General features: G+C 43.5%; 1 protein-coding gene across 4 annotated transcripts in view; it reads right to left on the minus strand.

Annotated features, from left to right (window-relative positions):
• Positions 1–11: 11 nt before the first annotated feature.
• The window catches only part of Slc26a5 (solute carrier family 26 member 5), a 40,664-nt gene continuing 13,373 nt past the window's right edge, over positions 12–27,302 (minus strand). For 2 of the 4 annotated variants that reach the window (XM_037203572.1, XM_028890918.2), the window contains 12 exons: positions 24,626–24,708; positions 13,432–13,579; positions 12,011–12,124; positions 11,073–11,150; positions 10,325–10,420; positions 10,041–10,147; positions 6,106–6,175; positions 4,884–4,976; positions 4,002–4,109; positions 2,951–3,151; positions 2,330–2,384; positions 12–224 (listed from right to left, as the gene is read on the minus strand). In XM_037203572.1, the coding sequence (XP_037059467.1) occupies positions 31–224; positions 2,330–2,384; positions 2,951–3,151; positions 4,002–4,109; positions 4,884–4,976; positions 6,106–6,175; positions 10,041–10,147; positions 10,325–10,420; positions 11,073–11,150; positions 12,011–12,124; positions 13,432–13,579; positions 24,626–24,708 (1,347 nt within the window). In that variant the 3' untranslated portion in view covers positions 12–30. Of the gene's footprint in view, positions 225–2,329; positions 2,385–2,950; positions 3,152–3,989; positions 4,110–4,883; positions 4,977–6,105; positions 6,176–10,040; positions 10,148–10,324; positions 10,421–11,072; positions 11,151–12,010; positions 12,125–13,431; positions 13,580–24,625; positions 24,709–27,302 lie in introns of all 4 variants that reach the window. The other 2 variants (XM_028890919.2, XM_028890920.2) reach the window with 2 other exon arrangements.

Here is a 27,302-nt window from a genome sequence, read left to right on the forward strand (position 1 = left end):
AGGAGAGGGGCACAACCCCGTGCAGGTCCTTTATGCCTCGGGTGTGGTGGGTGTGGCATTGGGCTCCATCTCATCCTGGGGAGCTGGAGCAGAGGTTTCTCGTTCAGCCATTGCCTCTCGGACTTGGCTGCCTAAGACTGCATCATGGATGCTGTAGAACAGAAGTTCTTTTAAGGCAGGATTTTCAAAAAACCGGTTGCGGGTGAGGTCATTCACAACTTGTGCTATACAAAGAAAAGAAACATACTTCACATTCTATGTTTTGATCTCAAACATTGAAAAAAGTAATCTGTTATAGTTTACAAAACTAATTTGTTATTTAGAGACAGGTTCTCGTGTAACCTAGGCTGGCCTTGAGCTCTTGATTCATCTCCTTCTCCCTTTCCCAAATGCTGGGGTTTACACCTGGCATTTGGCATTACATAGTATCTACATGTGGACATATATGTGAACACACACACACACACACACAGGTGTTACTATGTATCCCTGACTAACCTAGAACTCATATGCAGTCCAGACTCTCCTCAAATTTACAGAAATCTGCCTGCTTCTGTCACTCAAGTGCTGGGATTAGAGGTAGGCACCACCACACCCTGTACACCACATAGTTTTAAATATCCAAAAGCTATGTAAGTCTTTCTCTGTGTAGCTTTGCGCCTTTCCTGGGACTCACTTGGTAGACCAGGCTGGCCTCGAACTCACAGAGATCCGCCTGCCTCTGCCTCCCGAGTGCTGGGATTAAAGGCGTGCGCCACCACCGCCCGGCCGCTATGTAAGTCTTATTCCAGTCTATCTCAACCCTCTCATAGTTCCAATCTCAGGAAATGACTGTATTTCATTCTAGTATATTCTTCCATGATTTCTCTACAAAAATATAAACCTAAGTGTATGTTCTGGCCAGGCACAGTGGTACATGCCTATAATCTTGTCTCTAGGAAGGCTGAAGCAAAGAAGATTATAAATTTGAGGAGAGCCTGAGCTATATAACAAGCCTGTTGGAAAAAGAAAGTTCTTATTTTCCCTCTTCCCTTGCCGGAAATACAACACACACTTGTTCTCTGTAATTCTGAACTGTGTTTACATTTATTTTCATTTCTGCTGGTGATTGAACCCAGATCCTTCTGCATGCAGGCAAACACTCTTCCAAATGAGCTATATCCCCAGATCTACTTATTACTTACTTTTTATGATTGTCTGATAGTATATTATATAGTTGTGCTTTCATTTATTCATTGGGTTCTATCCCCTTTTTTAAAAGATGGGCTCTTTACATACCCCTGGCTGTCCCAGGACTCACTCTGCAGACCAGGCTGGCCTCAAACTCACAGAGATCCATTTGCCTCTGCCTCTTGAGGGACAGGATTAAAGACATGTGCCTCCATGCCCTCCCCCTATGGGTTCCTTTTCTTTTGACACTTGAGATTTTTCTAGCCTTTTGTTTTTATAGCCGATGATGTAATGGACAAATGCCATGTGTCATTTTGTACGTATGCAGTAAGATGTGGATCTGCTGAATTTGTACCTTGGAAAGCTGTTGTCTGTTTTCCTTCCACAGGGGCTGCTGCATTGCACAGCCACTATTCCATCTGTGACAACCTGTTCTCTACCAGGTGCCTTTGGAATGTGCTGCTGACGTTTGGGTTTTCACCAACCTAACAGATGAATAATTATGTCTCTTTGTGGATTTTGTTTTTAAGCACCATCTTAACTGAAATATAATATAAAACAAAAGTAGCAGCAAAGCTATTCCATTGGATGGAAATCCTAACAAGCAGAATGATTTATAGAATTATGGCTTATGTGTAGTAGCTACTAAAATAGTAAACTCTGACCAGTTCCTGCCCTCCAACTCCAGGCCAGAAGGCCATCTCAATGCCCGCAACTAACTGATTTCAAAACTGGCTTTACAGTGATTTTTTTCAGAGGAGTAAATTTTTTATTCTATAAAAAAGCTTAAATTATAGGAAAAAACTACAAGTGCAGTTAATTCTAAAAACAAAACAAAACAAAACAAAAAACCAGCCAATCAAACAACAAACAAAAACCTAGAATATTAAAACTTTCTCCATCCAGGGGCTGGAGAGATAGATCAGCAGTTACGAACACTTGTTACTTTTTCAGAGGACTCAGGTTTGGATTTCAGCATCAATACAATGTTCACAACAATTCGTAATTCCCGTTCTAGTGGCTCTGATCCCTCCTCTGACCCCTGCAGGCACCCCGGCATGCCCATGGTATATGTACATACATGCAGGCAAAACACTAATACACATTAAAATGAATAAATCTAAAATAAAAAGGCTTTCTCATCCTAAGGTGTACTCACCACTGCATCCCGCTAAGTACACATAAATACCAACATCTCCATACTCCTTCACAATCTGTAACAATATTGAAACAAAGTTTAACTTTTCTTGACCCTGTGCCATGTGCAAGTCATTTTCTACCAATATGTATTAAAGATATGAGACACTTAAATTCATTTTCTTGTGCTACTTAGCTTTAGCAGTTATGCACCTTTAAGCTAATAAGCTAAAAGTAATTTTGTACTTATTTGGTTTCCATACCAACAATGACAACTAGAAGTATCAAAACATTATTAAATTTTATTTTTGTGTAATAAAGATGTTATGACAATGATTTTTAAATAAATATTATAGAGATAGATACTAAGATATGTACAGATAATGTGACATCTAGGACGTGCTTCACAATAAGAGAAAGTAGTGTTGGGAATTCATGAAGTCAGACCAGCAATAAACTGTTAATTGCTGAAGCTGAGGATCATTATACTATACTCTATATTAAAAAATGTCCATAACCAAAAGTTGCAAAAACAACAACAACAAAGTAAGAATTGACATGGGACTCTGGTCCCTGTCCCTGAGGGGACTGGTGCTAATGCTGGCGTCCAGACACTGAATGACTCGCTCCAGGTGGTACTTACCCCAGCCAGAGTTTTTACTCCAACAGAATCGATAAAATTGACTTGTGTAAAGTCAAGAATGACAGTGTGAACATTCTCCCCCTGGGGCATGAATCTCTGCATCTCTTCAGGAAATGTTGTTTTGATGACTATTGGGGGATATTTTACTTCATCATCCTCTTCTTCAGGCTTCGTAGCATCTTCTCCATCTACTTCTGCATCCTATGTCAAAAATGAGACAATGAATTTTCTCTTTTTAAAAATTAATTTTATGTGTATGAGTGATGTGTCTGCATTTACGTTTGTGCACCATGTGCATGCAGTGCCCATGGGGGCCAGAAGAGGGCAGCAGATCCCCTGGGACTGGAGTTAAAGTTATGAGCCACCATGTGGGTACTAGAGTTGAACCCAGGTCATCTGGAAGAGTGGCTAATGCTTGTAACTTCTGAGCCACCTCTTCAGCACCATAAGTCATGAATTTTCTATACAAATCACTTTTTTTTTCTATGAGAAAGATTCATAATGGAAAATAAGCCCATATGTTCTCAAAAATCAATATATGTATTTATTTAGCTAAGTTTCTTCAGGCATACACATTCCCCTCTATTTTAGTCCAGCACAGTTTATATTTCTTACTCATTGTCCCCACTATTTTAGAAAATAGTCCTATTAACTTCAGCCTGAAGGGTCACAAGTTACCAGAAGTCTAAACAGCAAAAACCAGCCTTTGAGTTTTTAATTATCAGCTAAATAACAAAGTATAGTAGTCAAATTTCTTAAGGTACTATGTTATTTTAATTTTTTAAAACTGCTTTCACTGCTTATTTCATAAGTATCCTCACAACTGACTTTATCACATTCTTGTTTCTCTTGTTTTTGAGACAGGATCTCAATTATCCCAGACTGGGGCCTCCTGATATGCCCAGCACACCCAGCTGTCTCACATTTATAACACAAAGAGGAAACTAGAGCCTTCCATATGCGCAGCTTCATGCTGTGTTTAGATTTTAACATGGTTAAAGATGGAGGACATGCAGATTAAGAGGAAAAGAGAAATTACAAGACCATTTACCACTTTGACAACAGTCGCATTGGCCACATTGGCATTTCCGACTTCCTTCGCATACTTCCTCATGGCCTTTCTTCTTGCTCCCATTATGAGTGCTGGGTTCACACCAGTCTGTACAAAGACAATGGATGCAACGTCACTTCACAGTTCCCAAGGACCCACCCAAATGCCACTAAATCTCCAGCTCTCCCTGGCCAATCACTTTCTGTACCAGGTTATCACCCTACCCGTGTTCTACCTTTCCCTCGGATGCCCTGAACTGAGTCACAGCTATTAGTTGTTTTTCTCAGGCTGAGTCTTCATTCAAGACTAGCAGACACTGAATAACTGAAAAACTGTGCAATGGTATTTACTAAATGTAGAATTCTTAGATTTCTAAACTTCTCTGTGTGGGTAGTGGAGGTTGAGTCTTAATCACGGCCCACAGGAGTCTTAGAGTAAGATTGCCTTTCCATTTCTTTAAATATGTAATGCATGCACATGACAAAGGAATGTTTGCTTAGCCATGGGAGTGAATTTAATGCCAGACACTGGATGGTACACATAAAATTTTTTAAATAGCTGGGCAGTGGTGGCACGCACCTTTAATCCCAGCAGAGGTGGAGGCAGGTGGATCTCTGTGAGTTCAAGGCCACCCTGGTCTACATAGTGAGTTCCAGGACAGCCAGGGTTACACAGAGAAACCCTGTCTTGAAAAACAACAACAACAAAATACTCCAAAAGTTTAAAATAGTGAATATTTTACTCTAGTAGGCAGAGAAATAATCCCTTAATCTCTTCCAACCCACAATGTCCTCCTCAGAAAGAATCAACTTTTAATTTCTAATTAAAAAATTAAAATTTTTGTTTTTATTTATTACTCTTAATAAATAAAAAGTAGCTCACCTTTCTTTTTAACGCGTTGCTATACAAGTCACTATTTGCATAGTAAATTGGGGCATTTATTTGGAATATTTTTATTCCAGGAATTTCTTTCACCTGAAAGGTAAAACATAATGATTTCAACACCTGGGTATATTTCAGAATCGAAATTGCAGTCATCTCCCTCCTCCAACATGAAGATGAACACAGAAAGTGTGAAGGGCCCTCTTACCATGTTTAGAAAAAATTATGTCGCTCAACTAAAACTCTGAGAGGGAGAGTTATGAAGGAAAGGTTTTGTTCTTTGAGACTCTGTTGCCTAGGCCAGTCCTAACTCCTGAAGGGAAGCAGTGCTCCCCCTAACCACGTGAGGAGCCGGGAACACAGGATTGACAGCCACACCTCATTTGAAAGCTTAGAGAACACACATCCTCCTGTTTATTTTACAATATAGTCTTTGCTTCATTTTTTTTTAAACCACTAAACACAAGGAAGAGCTGGAAAAAGACCCAAAGGAGAAAAGAGAATGGAGAAGAAAGGCTAGACCGTTGCCAGACCGACCGGGACCACAGGCAAATGAGGTAACACAGATTTACCTGGTTTGATCCACAATTCAACACAAATAAAGCAGGGTGAATATTTTCCTGAGAAGTCTCATAGAACCCAAAGGTCCTATTTAGAGTTTAGTAATTTAATAGAAAGACATCTATGCTAACACTAGGCTCATTTCCCAATAATTTATAGTGAGTCTCTCCAAGCAGAAAACAAAGGAAATAGTTTTCAAAGGTTTTGTAAAGTCTTTGAAGATTCTGTAGATGACAAGAACATTAAAATCAAGGAACTCTGAGGCTGTAATTTTAGCTATTAAAGATGAAGTGGGAGAGCACCATCGTCCCACCACCTAGATCTTAACATGATTAAAACTGGTATTTCCCCACTGGTTTAGACTCATCAAAAGAAAACCTTGCACATACAAAGCATCCTCAGCTTCAGTGTTTTTACAATGTATACTCTTATACCCATTCTCATTGAAACAAACATTAGGAAATAGGGGAATTAATATACCCTCGGTATATTAGGTATTAATAAAGTACAAAACTTTGTCCAGGCAGTGAATGGAAGCTACGTCTTTCACATTGCTCACTAGGTCTCTCTTCCTCTCTCTCCTTCACCATGGGTAGAAACATTACTCAGCCATGTCCAGCACATGCTTACACTCATTTAAGGTATCAGAAAAAGGTCCTACCTCCTCATATGCATCTATGTCAATGTACACATCAGTGTCGGGGAGCTGCCCCAGGACTTTGTAGCTCGGACTGTAGAGAGAAGGAAGAAGCAGTTCAATAGGCAGATGAGGAAAGGACTGCCCTGCCCCCCTGGAGTGCTTGGGCACCGTTTCTCTACAGGTCTAGATCCTACTAATCAATCCCAGCAGAGCTCAGCCTCATTACTGCCCATGGATGCAGGAGCAAAGAGGTCTCTTTTTGTAAATATCCATTGGTTTTATTTGCTGATCGTCACAGCCTGTCACACCTTGCAGTGTGCATAGCTATACGTTCTAATTTTATGAAGATGATAAAATCCCAAGAATCAGTCTCTAAAGCCAAGTGGTGGTGGTTCACGGCACTTGGGAGGCAGAGGCAGGTGGATCTCTGAGTTAGAGGTCAGCCTGGTCTACAGAGTGAGTTTCAGGACAGCCAGGGCTACACAGAGAAACCATGTCTCAAACAATAACAAAACAAACAAGAAGAACCAGCCTCTAGATCCATAAAAAACCACATTTAAATCATTTTTTCATCACATGCTGTGACTTGAGTAAGTCCCCAGTCACCCTAGGACTGAATTTTTACATGTGTGGAATGGGGGTGCTAATACTCATTGAGTTGTGAGGATGGAATGACATAAAGTATTGATCTTTACAAAGAGCTAAGCATGTAAGTAATTCCCATCACTTACTGCCACCCTTAACTTTATTATCATTGTCTACACTAGTATTATCATTGTTCTATGTCTGTCACCCTCAAGGGAGACCAACGTGTAGAAGGGAAGGACAATGTCTTGTTGATTACACAGCTTGAGAGTCTGGTCTCTCCGTGGAAGCATAGCAGAACCTCAACAAATATCAACTCAAGGAAGAGTATAATTACTTTGTTATGTTTGACAAGGCAGACTAAACTCTGATCTTGTGGTTGAAGGAAGAACTCCATTGCATCAATAGCAGCTACAGTTCATGGAAAAGATGCTTAGGAATGATCGGTTGAATGAGTTCTCCTCTGAGCTATGTGCTCTGAGGGAACCTGAGTGCTTGGAACATGACTGTGATGGATAGTTTTAAGTAAACTTGATAGTCTTGTGTCCTTTCAGAGTCGTCTGAAAGGAGCGAACATCAATTGAGAAAATGCCTCTATGAGATCAAGTTGTAGACAAATCATTTTTTTTTTTTTTTTTTTTTTTTTTTTGGTTTTTCGAGACAGGGTTTCTCTGTGTAGCTTTGCGCCTTTCCTGGAACTCACTTGGTAGCCCAGGCTGGCCTCGAACTCACAGAGATCCGCCTGACTCTGCCTCCCGAGTGCTGGGATTAAAGACGTGCGCCACCACCGCCGGGCTGACAAATCATTTTCTTAAATAGTGATAGATCAGTGAGTGCCCAGCCCATTGTGGGAGGGGCCATCTCTAGCCTGGTGGCCTGGGTTCTATAAGAAAGCAGTCTGAGCAAGCCATGGGGATCAAGCCAGTAAGCAGCACTCTTCCATGTCCTCTTCCAGCTCCTGCCTGCAGGTCCCTGCCCTGTTTGAGTTCCTATCCTGACTTCCTTCAGTGATTAACAGCAATGCTGAAGTGTAAGTCAAATATACCCTTTCCTCCCCAGTTTGCTTTTTGGTTATGGTATTTTATCACAGTAATAGAAACTGTAACTAAGACAACATGGAAACTAATGTAGCTGACTCATGGAAGTGTGTCCTAATTATAGAATAGGAAGCAACTGAGAATATAAACAGTTTTTTGAGTGATAGTCTCCCAAATGCCAACCTGCAAAATTACAGGAAAACCAGAAAGGACAGGACTCAAGTCTAATTATTTGAGGAAGACAGAGAAGTATATCATTAGAGAAACAAAGCAAAAATCAACCCTTGATAATTTTACTCAGTGAAGAAACAAGCTGTTTGCATCTCAGATTCTATCCTGTGGTTTGTCAGAGGACATAGATGTTGTTTGTTTTGGAGGTGAGGGTTGAGCTGGGGCCTCGTGTCTGGAAAGCACATGCTCTACCCTAAGCTACACCCTCGACTCCCTGGGTATCTTTAAGCACATCATTTACCAGAACTCTAAGATAGAGAACTCCTCTATATTCTAATAAGAGCATGTATAACAACAGGGAAAACTTCCTTAAGAAAAGATGGACACCAGGGGTCTGGAGAGATGGCTCAGCGGTTAAGAGCACTGGCTGCTCTTCCAGAGGACCCAGTTCATTTCCCAGCACCCACAGGGCAGGTCACAACTGTCTGCAATTCCAGTTCCAGGAGATCCAACACCCTTCTCTGCTCTCCATAGGTACTGTGCATGCACACAGTGCACAGACATACATGGAGGCAAAAACACTTGTACACAGAAAATAAAATAAAAAAGATGAAAAACAGTGTTAAAATTTGTTAATAAAAGTAGTTAATTCCATTCTCAACTTAGACCACTCAAAAACTTAACATTTTCTTTTTTTTTTTTTTTTTTTTTTTTTTTTTTTTTTTTTTTTTTTTTTGGTTTTTCGAGACAGGGTTTCTCTGTGTAGCTTTGTGCCTCTCCTGGAACTCACTTGGTATCCCAGGCTGGCCTCGAACTCACAGAGATCCACCTGGCTCTGCCTCCCGAGTGCTGGGATTAAAGGCGTGTGCCACCACCGCCCGGCTTAACATTTTCTTTTATGTTACTTCAATGAAGAAAATGTTCACTTCCTACCTAGAATACCCACCATTCTGCACGTAAAGGGTTAACATCCCTCAATACTCCCACCCAAAGGGCCTTTCAAACTTAAAGGACCATTATGTGACTTGTAACTACGGGTAGACTGACCAGTGTATTACAGGTGAAGGGCACCACCCTAAGTTGAATGTATGGTACCACCACAGCATGCCTACATCTCTGCACTCCTTATTCTTATGTAGAGTTCTTGTTTTGAAAGATTATTTCATGCCTTCCCAATGGACTCAGTTTCCCACCAGGAAGAAGGGATAGGGCACAGTGGCTCAAAGTGGAGGGGCAGCCTGAAACCTGTAAAACTAGGTGTCGGGGTTTGCACCATGTTGTTACTAAAGCATGATTGACTTGGAAGAGGGCAAACAAGCCGGTGCATGCCTGCACCAGACCCAGCAGTGTCGAGGGCAGGAAGCATGCTCTGAGGACAAGACCATTGCCGGGCCTCCAACTGTGATGTGGCAGAGCATCGGACAAAACTGTATGGAATTATTTTTATCCCTTACCCCACCCCTTTCCAGGTGTTGGGGCTTGAATTCAGGGCCTTGAACATGCCAGGCATGTGTCCTACCATGAGGCTCTTCTTCCAGTCATACTGTACTGTAACTTCAGCTGGGATGCTGTTTGGAATGTTATTTTAAGACATGCTACTTTTGTTTATGTTGTGGAACATTTGTTTAATGATGCAAAGATGTGTCGCATTCTTTTATGTTGCATTTGTTTAACTCCATGAAGTTGTGTTACTTTGCCTGTCTAAAATGCCTGATGGTCTGATAAAGAGCTGAATGGCCAATAGCAAGGCAGGAGAAAGGATAGGAGGAGCTGGTGGGCAGAGAGAATAAATGGGAGGAGAAAAAGAGAGAAAGAAGATCAAGGAGAAAGAAAAGGAGAGGAGAAGAGAACTTTGGGGGCCAGCCACCCAGCTACACAGCCAGCCATGGGGTAAGAAGTAAAGAAAGATATACAGAAACAGAAAAAGGTAAAAGCCAAGAGGCAAAAGGTAGATGGGATAATTTAAGAAAAACTGACTAGAAATAAGCCAAGCTAAGGCCAGGCATTTATAAGTAATAATAAGTCTCTGTGTGTATTTATTTGGGAGCTGAGTGGAAGGCCCCAAAAAGGGTAAAAGTAAAAACAAAACAAAACAACAACAACAAAAAAACAAAAAACAAAAAACCACCCAGGACACTTGCACCATTTCAGCAAGGCACTCACCTCTGTGTTCTGTAAATCACAGTCAGTAGAGCAATGATCACAGCAGTAATCAGTCCATAGTCCAACCCCAGAAACAGGGAGGACACAAAGGTAGTAAGCCAGATGGTCTAAAGGAAAGTCAAAGAGCGTCTAGAGGATCATGTTGATAATTCCATAAGAAATACACACGTGCATGCGCGCCTCGCCAGAATAACACAACGATTAACTACATTAATATCTTTCTCACATTTGTATTCACACCACTGGTAGCTGCTGGCCTGTAACTAACAGCCACCTTTACTTACCAGCTCTATTTTGCTGGTTCTCCAGAAGAAGGGCAGATCTGAGAACTGCATAAACATTCCCTTCAGGTTGACGATCACAATGGCTGAAAGCACAGCCTGTAACACAACACAGCCGCCCATGCCTCTCCAGTTGTGGCCACACAGCCTCCTTCGCTGGCCACACTGTCTTTCTCCTGCCTTTCCCACCCCCTTTCTCCACATGTCCTTATGGAGCACTCAGGACACCTTTGAAGTTATGGGCATCAAGACTTTTTCAGCATTTGGTCACTTAAAGCTGGCCATAGAGAACCAGGTGTATGTCCTACCAGGAAATTTGCACGGCAGCTAAGAGGTCCAGGATAAAATTTGTGGGTACAGGAATTATTTCATCTATGGTCTTTCTCCTTAGGACTTCATTTCCTTTCTGATTTCTCTTAGATTAAATATAATCAGCAAATCAATGTCCTGTTGTAGGTCATCTCAGAATTTTAATGAAAATGGAAGGTCAAAGAGAGAGGGTGTCTTGAGGTCAGCTGGCCCAAACATAACTTTGCAGAAAAGGAAACTGTGAGCAGGAGGTCGAGGATGTGCAGCTGCCAGTAGGTGATGGATAGGATCTGGTCATCACCGTGGCCCTTTCTCATACTACCCTGCTGAAGTTACAGTAAAAAAAAAAAAAAAAAAAAAAAAAAACAACAACCCTCTAAGACAGCCACAAAAACATGAACAGAATAGCATGAACCCCTCCCATCAAGCCCACAGTACACACCTGGGGCAGTGACTCAAAGAGGAATCCAGTGGCTAAGATGACCAGGAGAATCATTAATGAGGCCAAACAACCTGCAAGCTGGATGAGAAAAGACACATGGAAGGGTCTTTTAGACCAGAGTCAAAAATAGGCATAGGCTGATCTTATTTTGCCCATTTTCACAGTGGGAAAAATCAAGAACATACAGGTTTAAAGAAGTCTTCCAAAGCATTACATAAACTCACAACTCTAGCTCATTACCTCCAGCCTACACCTCTTGCCTCCTCCTTGATAGTGAGTTCCTCTTACAGCTTTTAAGCAGAACTAAACTGCTTAAACATCCTGGCCAAATGCTCTTGTCAGAGGTGGAGAATGACATTGGGTGCCAACCTGAGACCCAGGAACAGATGAGTTCAGACTAGCATTTGCTGTCCAATGGCAAGTCCAACCACATGTCATGATTTCAGTTTTTAAAAATTAAAATGAAAGGTCTTGGTTGCATAGCCACATTTCAGGCACTCAAGAGCCACATGCTGCTAATGGCAGCCATGTTGGACGGTGCAAAGAATAAAGACCTCCATCATTGTGTGGATGTTCTGTTGCATGGAGCTAGCCTCATGAGGGTCATACTCAGTCTCAGGCTTCCAGAAAAAGCTCATGTCTGAACATTTAAGGTTTACTGTAGCAAGTGGAGTGTCATATAACTTCCAATTTAACTGGAGAATGTACCTCTTTCCTATAGATCCAGGTTTTGTGTGTGTGTATGTGTGTGTGTGTGTGTATGTGTGTGTGTGTGTGTGATTTGCTTCACCCAATCATGCCTTTCTCTGATTTGCTGCACAGCTTACTGAAGCATGGACCTGCAGGCAGAGTGGCTTACTTTGGATGCAGGACAGAATCAAGAGATGGACATTTAATCCCAGCCAGATCACCAGTTCTTAGAGGACTGTTGTACGTACCTGGGTTTTTCCTCCTGTTCCCTCCTGAACAAGGCTTCGAGACAAGGAGCAAGAAATTGAAAAGGTCTGGAAGAGCGATCCGATGGAGTTGCAGATCCCCAAGGCAATGAGCTCCTTTCCCATGTGGGAACAAAACAAAGGTGACAGACAGGTCACTCTTAGGGAGGAGCACAGAAGTGCATTAGACACACACCTTCAGTGGTGCAGGCTTTCCTGCCTTCACTTTGCAAAAGCTGTTTCTTTACCGTGAGTTCAAAATTGGGATTAGAGCATATTGCATAGTGGGAGGAAAACTGGATTTTTATTGTGTTGGAAATAAATGCTGTGATTCCTACTTGCTCCATTTCCCAAACTCTATACAAACAGTGCTTTTATAAAAGACTGAAAAAAAAAAAAAAAAAAAAAACAAACCTGAGAAAATACTTCTCAAAAGAGAAAGTTCTGGATGCATGAGTACTGGCATCTTTTACATGTCTGGCCTGTTGCTCATGAAGAAATGCATATCAGTGCCTTCTTAGGACCTGTGAGTCCTTTTCTAAGTGCTACTTTGGAATTTCTAGGTTGATTTTATATAAATGTGGAACATCTGGTTCATGCCCAGCAATTCCAGCACTCTGGAGGCTGAGGCAGGATACTACCACAAGTTTGAGTCTTAGCTACAGAGTGAGACCATGCCTCTAAAATAATCAATATGTCATTGTGTAATGAAAAAGTATCTGCTAGCTGGGTGTAGTGGTTCACACCTTTAATCCTAGTGCTTGGGGGACAGAGGCAGGTGGATCTCTGAGTTCAAGGCCAGCCTGGTCTATAGGGAGAGTTCCAGCATCCAGAGCCACATAATGAGACTCTATCTCAAAAAAAAAAAAAAAAAAAAAAAAAAAAAAAAAGAAATAAAATAAAAAATAAATATTTGCTTGACTTTTCTCAGAAAGGATTCTCATTCTATGCTAAGATTTGCTATTTTGTAACATATGAAAAGAATCTGCCATAAAATGTGAAATAATGTAGTGAGCTAAAAGAGACACTGTAACAAGATTACAGATCATGACATTTGGATTAAATACCCACCCACAGCTATGTTATAAAAGAAGGCAGCAAAGAGAAAACGAAGTCCCAGCAGTCAGAAAACTGGAGCAGGAGGAGTGTTTTGACTTTGAGGCGAGCATGGGCCACACAGTGAATTCCAGGTCATTAGCCACAGTGTGAGACCTTGTGTGCAATAGTGGTGGAAGGAGAGGGAGAAGAGGAGGGGTGGGATGAAAGGACGAGGGAGGAGTATACCGTAGTGTCACATAAATACCTTCTTCCATTATGTCCACCACCAGAATAGCTTTCCTCCTCTGCTACTCCCTTTGCCGTCTCCAGCAGAACTTGGTGCTTGCACCCCAGTGAAATACCCATGTGAAACTGGTGTTTTTTACCTGATTGCCATCAACCTGGTAGCCATGCTTATTTGCCAAGGTTTTGGCCATGGAGATTGTCACTGAAAATCCAACGATGGCTATGGCAATGGCATCCACGTACACGAGATGGAAGAGGCTGGTGTCTGGGTTGGCGGGAGGAAGTAGCCTGAAAAGCCAAGACAACTTTAACTCAAGAGCTATGACCATTGGTGTAAACACTCAGAGTGGGGCAGAAATGGGAGAGCGGCATTATCTGCAAACGAGAAGACAGGTGCTCAAGTACGTGTTGCTTCTTATGTGGCAACAAGAGGGGCCCTCCTGCTGCCCAAGTTCTTTCCTGGTCCATGCTGCAGAGTGGCTTTCTATGGGATGGATTGTCTGTATAGATCAGGTGCTGAGGTATGCATAGCAGAGTAACGTCATACCTGACGGCAGGTGCACGTAAGACTATGATGAAGACAGGGTGGAGACATCTGAGCCAGGCTGGGGTGGAGAGAGATTTGGACAAGCACTGCTTCAGTGGACAATTGCTGCCCTGCTTACACACTCGCTTCTCCCCTCTGCTCTTCCTGTGCCACTGTCCCTTGAGTTCTAACATGGAAAAGAGAAGGTACTACTCCGTGGGCCTCACAGGGGAACTGGAGGAGCCAAGGTGTGAGACTTCTGCAACCATGCAGCTTTTTCCGATATTGTAGTTTGGAACTCCTGTCCTAAAAGTAATCTGACAGTGGGGATTTGCAGAGGCATCTTGCTCAGTTCCAGGCATTGGGTTAAATAACTGTAGCATTCACTTACTTGCTATATAAGCCAATTACCACATTCTTGTGTGTGAAGTCCTCTGGGCTGGTTTCTATGCTTGCTTAACTGTCTCTCAATGACTGCGAATGAAGCATCACCACAGCCCCAAGTTTACAGATGCGCAAATGAAGCACCAGGTTACACAGCTGTGCAAGCCCAACCAGTTCTTCCATGAAGAACACAAAAGCATGAATAACTTGCCTTTTGGGGGGGGTGTTGGAGATTTAGCTCAATGGTAGAGTGCTTGCCTAGCAAGCACAAGGCCTAGGTTCGGTCCTCAGCTACAGGAAAAAAAAAAAAAAACCTTTTTCCCCAATGTTTTCACACTGTGTCGAAGTGCAAGGGCAGAAGGGCATTTCAAACCCCGAGGTAAGGAAAGGGAGACATGGAAGGGCACAATGCCTGATAAGCCTAGTTTATTTTTTACATAACCCCTCTCTCTCAACAACAGGCCTATTTCACAGGCTCCACCAATATTCCAGATTATAGGTAAAAAAGGGATACTTTCAGGTATGAAGTGATTTTCCCAAGACAGAACAGAAAGACAAACCTAGAGGCCTGACTACGAAGAGGGACGTGACAGTTGGTTTCCGCTGGAAATATGGGATACTAGAACAGAATATGTTTTGAAATGAGTTCAAGAAAGTGACCCTGGGATTTTTACCAGTCAGCTGCCACTTTCTGGGCCCTTCAGCATCTCTCGTTGGTGAGTCCATATTGATAGCGCAGTGGTTAGCTTCAAACTCCGCCTCCAGCCATTCCTCACACTTGCAGACACAACCTCCATCTGGATTGGGCTCTTTTACTGAAGCCAGGCTGGCCTCCAGGTGGGCTGTTAGGTCTTGTGTTTGCAACACTCGTGCCCCATTTGTGGCTCTATTTTGAATGCTGCGGTGTCTTTAGGGGTGAGGCCTGGCCAGCAGAGGTAGATCGGGAGGGGCAGGCTTTTGAAAGCTATCTCTACCCCTGGTTCTGGCCTGGCCAAAAGGCTCCCTCATCCACGATGTGAGAAGTCACTGTGTCATGCTCCTGCTGCTGTGGATGGAGCCACTCCTGTCCCACTATGATGGACAGAAAGGGACAAAACAATTCTCTCCTTCCTTACATTGTTTCTGCCGGGTAATCTGGTCACAGTTATAGAGTGTGCAAGAAATGGGGTCATCGCTGTGACAGAGCTAATCCGTACTTCTCAGATGGTTAGAACTGACTTTGAGGAGAAATGAGGAAGAGTTTGAAGCTGTGGGCTTGATTAAATCCTAGAACGATAACAAGAGCCTCCTGATTGGTTCTGCTGGGAGTTTGGAAGTCCAAAATGTGGATAGAAATGTGAACGTGAAGGCTGAACTCATAAGAACTGGGCTAGAGGTGATTTGTGTTACTTTTGTCCAAGAATCTGGATACTTGGGTCCAGGTCCTGAAAAGATGACTGAGGAGGAGTGAGGAAATAATCGGCTAGTTGATTTGGTGGAGGAAACTTCAACAAGACATGTACCATTTCAGCTGTGGCTTAGTTATTACTTGCTTTTAGCCAGGTAGTGAGAGTTTAGATAAACAAATGAGCAGACTGGACAGGAAAGGACAGAGAGCACATTTAGAGCCGTTCCAGACAAAGCAGGTTGGTAAAGAGATTCATGCCATTAAAGAGAAGCCAGGGACCATGCAGTGGAACAACAGGAAAGATGCCTTGCTGAGGAGACCCCTTTCTCTGAAGGCCTCAGAATATAAGAATGCAAATTTATTTGAAACTTCCATTTCAAAAGAGAGAGATGAAGGAGTGCCCTGCAGAAAAAGTGATGCCTAGAGAAGTGTTTGGCCAAGTCCAGCTGTGCAGGCACTCACAGGCTACTGTTGCTGTGGGCTATTTGGCCCCAGCTATTACGACTTGGTGTAATGTATATGGTGCTGGTTTTGCAGGCATGCAGAATGCAATAGTAACAGATCACTGGGGTTTTCACCAGTGTTCTAGAGGAAACCTCATGATGTCAAGCAATGCTTAGCCAGGTCAGTTCCCTGCACGAGGCCTCTGAGCCGAACGTGCAAGAAGCTGTGATGGTTTGACTCTGCAATGTCCCCATGTTTTGAACCCTCAGTCCCCAGCTCCTGGCATGTCTTTGAAGGCCATGAGCCTTTAAGAGGTTGGCCTGCATAGAGGAAGCAGGTTAACAGGGGAAGGACCTTGAAGGTCATCTGTTCTCCTGGCTCCCTGCTGGGCTCTCAGCCTCCAGCTTGCTGCCACCTGTGGAGTTAATGCCTGCTCCTGCTGCCATCCCTGACAATGCTGCTCCTCCACCACACCTTAGCTGCTAAGAGGACCAAATCTCTCTGGAACTCTGAGCAACATGGACCTGTGCTACTTTATTTCTGTTTCTTGTTCTTTTGTTGCCTACTAGGTGTTTCGGTCATAGTGATCCAAAAAGAAGTTATTACACCCTTGAGCAGCAGAAACGCAGAGAAAGTGATGCCCTCAAGCTTCACACAGCCTGGGAAATCCTCTGCTTTCCCAGACTCTGAGGAAACCACATTAAAAGAATTGGCTGTTCTGCTGGAGGTGTCATGAGGAAAGAAGATGCCAGCCAGCCCCAGCTGTTAGCCCAGGCTGGCTCCAGCTCACTGTGTAGCCCAGGCTGGCCTCACATATGCCTTCCCTTTACCACACCTTCCCATATGGTAGGAGTACAGGTGCATGCCACCACATTTGAACACCTGCTTGGTTTTGAGGAAGTTTCAAGAGGTAAAGTTTTCTGGGTAGACAAGCTTCAGAAGGTAAAATCATTGTCTCGTTCTTAAAGTTTAGGCACATGTCCCACAGACGGAGGGTGGGCAGCACAGCTGGCTCAGTGGCTCAGTGGTTCAGTGGCTCAGTGGCTCAGTGGCTCAGTGGTATAGTGGCTCAGTGGCTCAGTGACTCAGTGGCTCAGTGGCTCAGTGGCTCAGTGCCTTAGGGGAGGGAGGCATCAAGGACCAGTCAAGGGGACACAGATGTTAACCTACCAGCGGTTTTTTGTTTTGTTTATTTAAAGGAAAAATCTAAACGTTAGACTTTCTCATTTAATTAAATTATTTGTAGCTAGTAACAGAATAGGATTATCTACTGGATCTAATCAAAGACTGATGGTTATCACAGTACTCACTGTTAGAGAGTCTGAGTGAGGTAGTGGAAAGAATACGAAATGGGCATCAGAGGACCAACTCCGGGCAAGTCCCTGAGGCAGCTCACTTAGGTCTCTGAAATATCACCTTCCCTGGCACCCTTCTGACACAGCAGCCTGCGCTCTCCCTTCCCTGGCCCCCTTCCTACTCAGCTCTCTCACTGCCTGTTGCTGTTGATCGGCTGTTTGTGCCAGCAGGTCACAAAGCTCTCAGGGGTCAAGAGAAGTTTTTGTTCATGTGTTTGTTTTGTTTGTGACTGCCATGTCCCTGGCACATGGTCAGCATTCAGTAAACAACAGCTGAATGAATGAGGGTAACTTTTGTCCCTATTTTTTTAACAGGGACAATGACATGTATATATTGTCAATAGGGTGACTACAGCCTCATTTGGGATGGTGAGTATGGAAATAGTTTACAAATCTCAGTCTAAATTGAAAACAAAATGATTGCCTTGTTATGGTTTTGTTCTGAGTCATTATTAAAACACATGTTCATGAAACCGACTTTCTGTTTTGATGTTTACAGTTGGAAGCTTTCCCTGAAGTGGAGGGAGGTCTCTGTGTGAGAGCGAGCACTCTGCGCCTCTCTGCCTCCCTGGAGACTCCTGGTCCGGCATAGCATGATGGAACAGGACAGCTTCTCTCAGTGTCCAACATCTGGGCAGATATTTGGATTTTGGAGAAGAGAGAGAAGAGAAGAGAAGAGAAGAGAAGAGAAGAGAAGAAAAGAGAAGAGAAGAGGAGAGAAGAGAAGAAAGAGAAGAGAAGAGGAGGGGAGGGGAGGGGAGGGGGAGGGGAGGGGGGAGGGGGGGGGGGGGGGGGGGGGGGGGGGGGGGGGGGGGGGGGGGGGGGGGGGGGGGGGGGGGGGGGGGGGGGGGGGGGGGGGGGGGGGGAGGGGAGGGGAGGGGAGGGGAGGGAAGGGAAGGGAAGGGGAAGGGAAGGGAAGGGAAGGGAAGAGAAGAGAGAGAGGAAGAGAAGAGAGAGAGAGGAGAGGAGAGAAGAGAAGAGAGAGGAGAGGAGAGGAGAGGAGAGAAGAGCCACAGCTAGAGGTGCAGTGAGAGAGATGGTCAGGGTCAGGGAGAGTCAGCCAGAGGTGATGGCTCCCTCTCTCCTTTAAATGTAAGTGTGATAACTCATGTTGAAATGTGGAATTGGCTAATATAGAGGAAACAAAGAAGTAACCAGCATGTAAACTAAAACTGGAAAACCCACTGGGATGAGCCCTGGATGCCTGCTGCACACGCTGTCACACACACACACACACACACACACACACACACACACACACACACACACCGCCCTGAGTGTCACAGCTATAGTAGGAACAAGTGTGGACCACCACACTCACACAGCAGATGAGAAGCGTGGGCTTTCAGAGGAGATGCCATTTGCACAAGGATGCACAACTAAAAGGCTCAGGCTAGAGTTGACTCCTTTTTGCTTTTTAATCCCTGTGTCACTCATGCAGAGGTTTAAAAGAAGGTTTACAGAAAAGAAAATCCCTATTCCACACTGTTAGAAATCAGGTGTTCCCACAGCCTGCCACCAGCGACTCAGTACCAGTAGCCAAGTCATCAGCAGCAGCCATACCCTTTAAAAGACCCCCTGACATCACAGCCCACTCTCCTGTTCTCTCGCTCTTGCTCTCTCACCCGTGTCTCCCTGTCTCTGTCTCTGTCTCTCTCTCTCATGTGCCCACTCAGAGACAGCCTTTCCCTCCCCTCAATAAATCTCTTGCATGAGATCTGTTGTGTTGTGTGATCTTTGCAGCATACCTTGGCCCCAACTCACCAAGGTACCTCTGCCACATAAATCATTGGTGCCGATGACTCAGGTGGCTCTCCTGGTGTCTGCACACTTGCCCTTGTGGGGTCTAAGCCACACTGGGACCCCAATGCTTATCTCCAGTCCACCTATAACAGATTCACTTTCCGGCTCACTGATCCGCTGTACATGATGTCCAAAACTGGCAATATCTAAGTTTTCCCTCTCAGTCAGAGTAAATGCTTCTCTGAATATGAAAAAATGACAATTGAACATCTGGCACTTCTCTGGTATTCTTGGAGGTGGAGGTACCCTCAGCCACATTCTAAGGCTATAGGTGACCTTCTTCACTGACCTCACTTCTGACCATTTCCCTTGGGTGAGGCTCCATTTTTGAGCTCGATTTTCACCTTTTGGCTTCATTTGAAAGTCCTGTTACCAGGCACCAAGTCTTTCCTCAAGTTCAGCCAGGCTAATCCCCTGGCCCTGTATGGTGAGGTGATGACCCACCATATAGCTGTGGCTTCTTCATTTGGTCCTCCTGAGTCCTGGAGATGTCTTGGACTTCAGGCCTTAGAGCCTCTCCTCCTCATCCATGAGAACGGCATCATCTGTATCTCCTGGCTCTCCATTGGGATTCTCTTAAGAACCCCCGACTCCACCTAGCATCCAACTTAAAGGCCTCTAAACTCATCTGCTTTCCCAGTCAGATCTGGCCTCAACATCCCTTAGATAATCAATCCACATGTAGCTGACCGAGCAATCCCGGGACACAGAGGATTCCTCACTCCCTAGTTCTTCCTTCTCTGCTCCAGGCCTTATCTGTTTTTGTCTGACCTACCTCCACCCACACTGTGTAAACGTTGGGTCTTTAAATTGTGTAAGTTTATTGCAAAGTGGGAGCCAGAGGCGGGCCGAGCAGGAACAGGGGAAGCAAAGGAGCAGGCCAGCTGCAGGCGGACACACCTGCTCGCGCACACACCTGCTCTCGCAGTAGCATCTGCTCCAAAGCAAGCTGCTGCTCTAACTCTCCTAAGGTATGTACTGATCATTTGTTTGTGAATTTGATTCCAAATTCTAGACTCCAGTTCTTCGGCCTGCTGCACCTCTGGCCTGCTGTGCCCTCCACATGGGCACCTATGTGCTTCTCTGCCTTCTGCAGCCTGCTGAACCCACATGGACATCTCCCTTCTCTCCTGCTCTTTCCTTGCTATCTCTGGCTCTAGCCTGCATCCCACAGCACCCTCTTGGAGCTTATAGGAACACACCTGCACATGTTCTGTTTTGTGACCCTCTCTTCTTCCTCCATGGACTCAGATTTTCTTATGACAGCTTAGGCTCAGTACAGAAAGTTGGCAAACTTGATTTCCAAATTCTCACAAATCGTAACAATGCTACTGCACAGACAAATGATCCCCAAATATCTTATATCTAAACTTGCTCTGCTCTATACTTTCTCTACTTTCCACTCTTAAAATTCATTTCTCTCTATGAATTCTTTGTGCTCTGCTCTCAAAAAAACAATCTCTTAAGATTATGCTATAAACTCTTATCTCAGAATTCATAAATTCATTGGGTATGGTTTAAATCTATGAAATCTGTAACAAATGTTGGCTTCAAATGTATAACAAAGGCTTATAACTAAAAATCTGGACATGGGTATATGTATGTGATTCAACTCTTGTTTAGGATGTGTGTGTGTGTGTGTGTGTGTGTGTGTGTGTGTGTGTAACAATGATTCAACGCCTTATGTGTGTGTATGCAACTTGGATTCAACCCTGTGTGCATATGTGTATGTAACTTAGATTCCATTCACACTTATTAGGAGGTATGGCTTTGTTGGAGTAGGTATGGCCTTGTGTCACTGTGGAGGTGGGCTTTGAGGTCTCATATATGCTCAAGCCATGCCTAGTGTCTCAGACCACTTCTTGTTGCTTGTGAGTCAAGATATAGGACTCTCAGTTCTTTCTCCAGTACCATGTCTGTCTGCACTCCATGTCACACCGTGATAATAATGGACTAAACCTCTGAAAATGTAAGCCATCCCAGTTAATGCTTTTCCTTTATAAGAGTTGCCATGGTCATGGTGTCTCTTCACAGCAATAGAAACCCTAACTAAGACAGGAAGCAACAAGTCTTAAATATTTTGGATAGGTATGGGTTTTTTAAAATGATACAAATTTAAGGTTATATTTAATATAATATACTATATATGTGATTTGTGTCTGGTATAGAATATAATGTATATGATTATAAAACTTTAAGGTTGGGCGCTAGAGAGATGGCTCAGAGATTAAGAGCATTGGCTGCTCATCCAGAGGTCCTGAATTCAATTCCCAGCAACCACATGGTGGCTCACAACCATCTATAATGAGATCTGGTGTCCTCTTCTGGCATGTAGGCATACATGCTGACAGAATCTGTATGCATAATAAATAAATAAATCTTAAAAAAAAAACCTTTAAGGTTATAAAGGTCTACTCAGATTAACAAATGCTGATTTAAGGCTTATGCTTATCTACTTATATCTTTGCTAACTGTTTAACACCAAGCTACTAGAAAATTTAGATAAGTAACAACATATGTTTGATTAATAAGGTATATTTGATAATCAAGATTTATAAACTCAGGCTCGCAGCAATATTGGTCAAATTTCTTTGTCTTTCAAGCTTTAGCTATTTAGACAAACTAAGTCATAAAAAACTGCAATATTCCATAATGGTGCACTATAAAAGGATCAGTAAAGTTGCCAGTCTTTCTATGGACTTCTACGATTAGAAGTTTTATTTTGGCCAGGCGGTGGTGGGTCATGCCTTTAATCCCAGCACTTGGGAGGCAGAGCCAAACAGATCTTTATGAGTTTGGGCCAGCCTGGACTACAGAGTGAGATCCAGGAAAGGTACAAAGCTACACAGAGAAACCCTGTCTCAAAAACCAAAAAAAAAAAAAAAAAGTTTTATTTTGATATTAAAAGAACTTTCATTCAAAAATTATTTTTTTAAATAATTTATTTAAATTTAGTTTAATGTACATTGGTGTGAAGGTGTCAAATCCCCTGGAACTGGAGTTATAGACCGTTGTGAGCTATCATGTGGGTGCTGGAAATTGAACCCTGGTCCTATGGAAGAGCAGCCAGTGCTCCTAACCACCTCTCCAGCTCCCCCGCAAATTGATATTTTTTAAGGCTGAACCTAACAGGTATGAAATGTAAAGTCCTACTCTCATAAAAGCTACTAACATTGCAAATTGTTAAGGATAATTAAGACATGCAAGTTAATGGACAGTCACCTTATAAAGGATCAAATTCTTCAATGTGTCTAGATTAATGTAATTAATTACAGGAATAGCCTTATATAGCCTCCTGTATATGCTTCAAAGTTAAGCCTAAAGCAAATAACTAAATCAGGTATACTTAATAGATAATGGTCTTAAAGTCTTCAGAGATCTGCTGAATAGGGTATTTAAAATGTTCCATAAAAAAAGCTTTTTGTGATAGAGAGAAGTGCCAGCTCCTGGAAGCACCCCCTCATCTTCTCCAAAGAAAATGATGGGGCACAGAAGAACCTCTACCTGGAGCTTGCTTTAAATGTGGCAAAGCTGACCACTGGGTGAAAACCTGCCTTCACCTTGCCTGCTGCCAGACCCTGTCCAGGCTCTGGACAAGCAGGACACTGGGGAATTGATTGCCCCACTTTCTCTAGATCATCAAGTTCCTCCTCCACAGAAAGTCTGTTGGATCTTCTGGGCCTGGCAGCTGAAGACTGATGCTTCTCCAGGATCTCTGTTCACAGTGACCACAGAGGAACCTAAGGGGATTATCCAGGTAGCCAGTAAGTCTTGTCATTTTTAATAGATTCAGAAGCTGCTTGGTCTGTTCTACCTGCTTACTCAGGTAAGATTTCCCTTCTCTGGTCTCTGATGGCCCTGATGACTTGGCTAGTGACAGCTTTGTCAGTTTAACAGCAGCAACCAAGGCTTCAGCTGCCTCCTCAGTTCTCTTCACGTGTGAAAATCAGGCCTCAGGCCTCACTTTCCTAGAGCTACTAATAGGTCTAGGAAACTGTCTAGACACAGTTTACCTGCTACCAGACTCTAAAAAGAGAGAAACTCCCAAAACAGATTTCAGTTTCAATGTAACTTTTTTTTTTTTTTGTTTTTTCGAGACAGGGTTTCTCTGTGTAGCTTTGCGCCTTTCTGGACTCACTTGTACCAGCTGCCTCGAACTCACGAGATCTGCTGCTCTGCTCCGAGTGCTGGGATTAAAGGCGTGCGCCACCACCGCCCGGCTTCAATGTAACTTTTTATTATTCCTTTTTTTAAAGAAACTCACTTGACAATGACTGCTCTTAGTAATCAACCACCTGTGTCTTGTGGTGTAGAGTTTATGTGAGGTCTGAGGATATGAAAGCTTAAGTTGTGAGAATTTAAAAAAATGCTTTAGGATCTAAGAAGGTGTGTAAATGCAAGTTATAAAGATCTGAGGACATGAACGCTTAAGTTGTGATAAGTGACTTAAGATATTTAAAAGAAAATGAAGCTGGGCATGGTGGTATGTGCCTTTAATCCCGGCACTTGGGAGGCAGAGGCAGGTGGATCTCTGTGAGTTTGAGGCCAGACTGGTCTACACAGCTAGTTTCGCAACAGCCAAGGCTACACAGAGAAACCCTTTCTCAAAAAGCCAAAACCAAAACCAATCAAATAAAAAGTTTCAGATTTCTTTCCCTCTTTATGCAAACCAATCAGCAAAAGATAAATATTGTATGATTCATTGCAGAAAGGTACTAAGAATAGTCAAATTTATAGAACAGAAAACTGAATTGCAGTCACCAGGGCCTGAGGGATGAAGAATGAAGGTGTGGCTGTTAATGACCATGAGTTCAGATTTGCAGGTGAAAGTGCCCCAGAGACCTGTTTACAGTGTGAAGGAACTCAGCACTACTGGACTGCATATTTAGAAGAGGTTGATGAGGTGGAGAGACGGCTCAGTGGTCGCCAGTGCTTGATGCCCCTGCAGAGGCCTGAGTTCAGTTCCCAGCACCCATGTCAAGTGGCTGGCAACCTCCTGCCACACCAGCTCCAGGCCCTCTCCTGGCCTCGGTAGGCATCTGAACATGTACACATGCAAATAAAAACAAAATCTTTAAAAATGGTTAAAAATGAAATCTTAATTTTTTTTCCTGCTATGCCCCTCCCCACCAGACAGGGTCTCACAATATAGTTCTGGCTTCCTGGGACCTCCTATGAAGATCAAGATGGCCTTGAACTCACAGAGATATGCCTACCTCTGCCTCCTAAGTTTTGGGATTAAAGGTATATGCTACCACATCCAGCTGCTATGTCTTTTTAACCAACAACAACAACAACAACACACACACACACACACAAACTCAAGCCTTTAAAATCTTCAGCTATCTGATATGTAGAAAAGATGTTTTTCATGCAGAGTTGGAGATAGTAGATCCCTTGAGTATTCAACCACTCTTCTTAAACTATTTTCTTACCCTAGAGGAAGTGTTCCAACGACATCCACGCTGTAGGACTCTTGCAAGTTAAACCCTGCAGAAATGCCAGTTCCCATCACCACCTTCAACAGACACAAAACCAAAAAGACTTTAGAGCCAAGTCCTGACACACCACAAAATCAAGGCTCAAAGAATGTGCTGACAGGGAAATCTGTTCTCACTTCTCAGGGTTAGGAGGGGATCTTCAGCTGCTGTTGACTCCTCTCAGTGACTTTACCCCACAGAGAGCCCCACAGCCTGAGGCCTGAGGCCTGAGGCCATGCCATTTATTTGTGCTCTGTTCCCAGCTGAGGTGTCCGGGTAGCTAACTGCAGCAGGAGGCCATCACTGGGGTTGACCTTGAGTTTGGGACAGGTAGGCGACATTATATGTGAGGTGAGGCTGGTAATGTCAGCCTGTCACCATGGAACCCACATTTGGCTTAAGAATTCTGCTGCTACTGTCCCTCAACATGGTCTCTCAGAGTAGCACATAGTTTCCCCCAGGTCCAGAGTACACAGAATGTCATCCAGAGCGGTGTTCCCAAGGCCTAGATTTATGTGAGGTACAAAGCTAGACCCTCCGAGCAGAAGAGCCTCACAGGAGGTGTGATAGCTACTTGTTTTATCCCCAAGAACTGCTGTTTCCAGAGCTTTTGGAAGGGGCTATTCAGGAGAGAAGGAAGGCGAGCTCTAGGGATGGGCGGCTCCTACAGCAGTAGTCTCTGTATGATGGCTAGTGACGTCAGCCTGCTGTCAGCCACAGCAGGCTCAGAGGCACCAGTGTCTGCGGCTCCCTTCAGTGAAATGGCTCTATGATGTTTGTAGCAGTTATGTCTGTGGACTTTAATGGAATCTGGTATGTGTCTCAAAGTGGAGGAATGTCTAGAATAGTAAACTCACAAAACAAATATGGTTTAAGTACATAGAGGTTCAATTTTATGTGGTGGTAACTAATTACTAAACCATTGTTTTCCTATTGACATGAAGAGATGTACTACAGAATGCAAAATTAAAAACAAATTTATATTAAAAAATAAAGTTCATGCTTAAAAGGAATCATGAAGACACTGTCGTCAAACTTTTCAGGAGAACTTTTTCTTCTCTTTTCTCTGTGGACTGCATAGGTAAGAAGTTTATTTGCTTCAGGTTGCTTTTGGGGGAGGGGGTTCAGGAGAGGTTACATTTTATTGATAATTGAGTGTGTGTCTCTCTGTGCAAGTGCATGTCACACTTCATGTGAGGTCAGAGGACAACTTTTGGGAGTCAGTTTTCTCTTCCATCACGTGGGTCCTGGGGATGGAACTCATTGTTGGGCTTGGCTGCAAGTGTCCTCATCCACTGAGCTATCCACTGCCCAGGCAAGAGGTTTTTAAAGCATGTGGAAGGTATTATTGAAAGACTGCAATTTCAATGACACTTGTAGAGAACCACTCCCTGGGGAGGCATGAAGGGATCTTTAAAGAGACTCTGGGTAGTGGGCAGAACTGGTACCCAAGGCAGGAAAGGCCTCCTGCATCATTTATTTCCCCAGCAGGCTCTGCTGCCCTTCGCTGGGCAAAGCTGCCTTACACCTCTTGCTGTTCCAAGCAGAAACTGGTATTCTGCACCGAGTCCTAGCTAGAGAGGATTCTGAAATTGTTAGAGATGGTCTTTTTTGCCTTCTCTTGTTCTGAGACAGGGCCAGGATGTGGCTCAGGGGCAGACACAGTCCTAGCATTCAGGAAGCTCCTAAGCAGATTCCAAGCATAGAATAAGAGGGGAAAAAAGTAACTGGTGGGGTGTTGCCAAGACCAAGGCGAGGACGAGGGCGGAAGGGGTCGAGCTCTCTGTGCACTTACTAGACAGGTGTTTTTGCAGCTGGAGCTTCTCTCTTTGGATCCACAATGATTTTGTTGCTCTTTTCTTTCTTTTAAAAAACAAGTTCTCCCTACGTACCCCAGACTGGCCTTGAAATCATAACCCTCTGGAGTCAGCTTCACAAGAGCTGGGATCCTAGACACGTGTGGCTGACATTTGTTATTTTTTTGAAAAAAGTCTTTGTGAGGTCCAAACTTTCTACTTGGGAATCCACTGGGGCTGTGATTTTAAGGGCTATGGGAAACAGTGTCACAGTGCAGACTTCTGGTTGGAGGTAGCTCATGGTCTGAACATCAATTCAGACCACGTCCTTCTGATAATGTCTCATCTTTGCAAAAACTGGGTATTCTGGGGTTGCTCTCTGTGAAGAGGCGTGAGGGAGCAGGGTTCACTCTGACTCCAAGGCTAAGGGCTATATAATGTCCACTCCATGTACACATCCATGAATAAATAATTGTGGTCACTTATGAACATAGTATGGTTTATCTCAATATGTATGCATGTTTTTACAAAACACTACTAACTTTTCAGCCATGAATATGTTGTGAGATATTTGGACTTGACTGATGTGAGACTGTGAGGTATTTTTCTCAGCTTAGAAGTACCAGAAAACAGAAAGTGGGGGAAATTTTGTCTTTTCAAAATGGAAGCCACTTTATTAAAGTAAGTAAAGCTATTGAAGTTATTAAAGGGGTTATTAAAGTAATGTGTGGTTTTTGTTTTGTTTTGTTTTGTTTTTTGAGACAGGGTTTCTCTGTGTAGTTCTGGCTGTCCTGGAACTCTCTTTGTAGACCACACTGGCCTCAAACTCACAGAGC

Source organism: Peromyscus leucopus, chromosome 3 (genome assembly GCF_004664715.2).
Source record: "Peromyscus leucopus breed LL Stock chromosome 3, UCI_PerLeu_2.1, whole genome shotgun sequence".
Taxonomy (NCBI): domain Eukaryota; kingdom Metazoa; phylum Chordata; class Mammalia; order Rodentia; family Cricetidae; genus Peromyscus; species Peromyscus leucopus.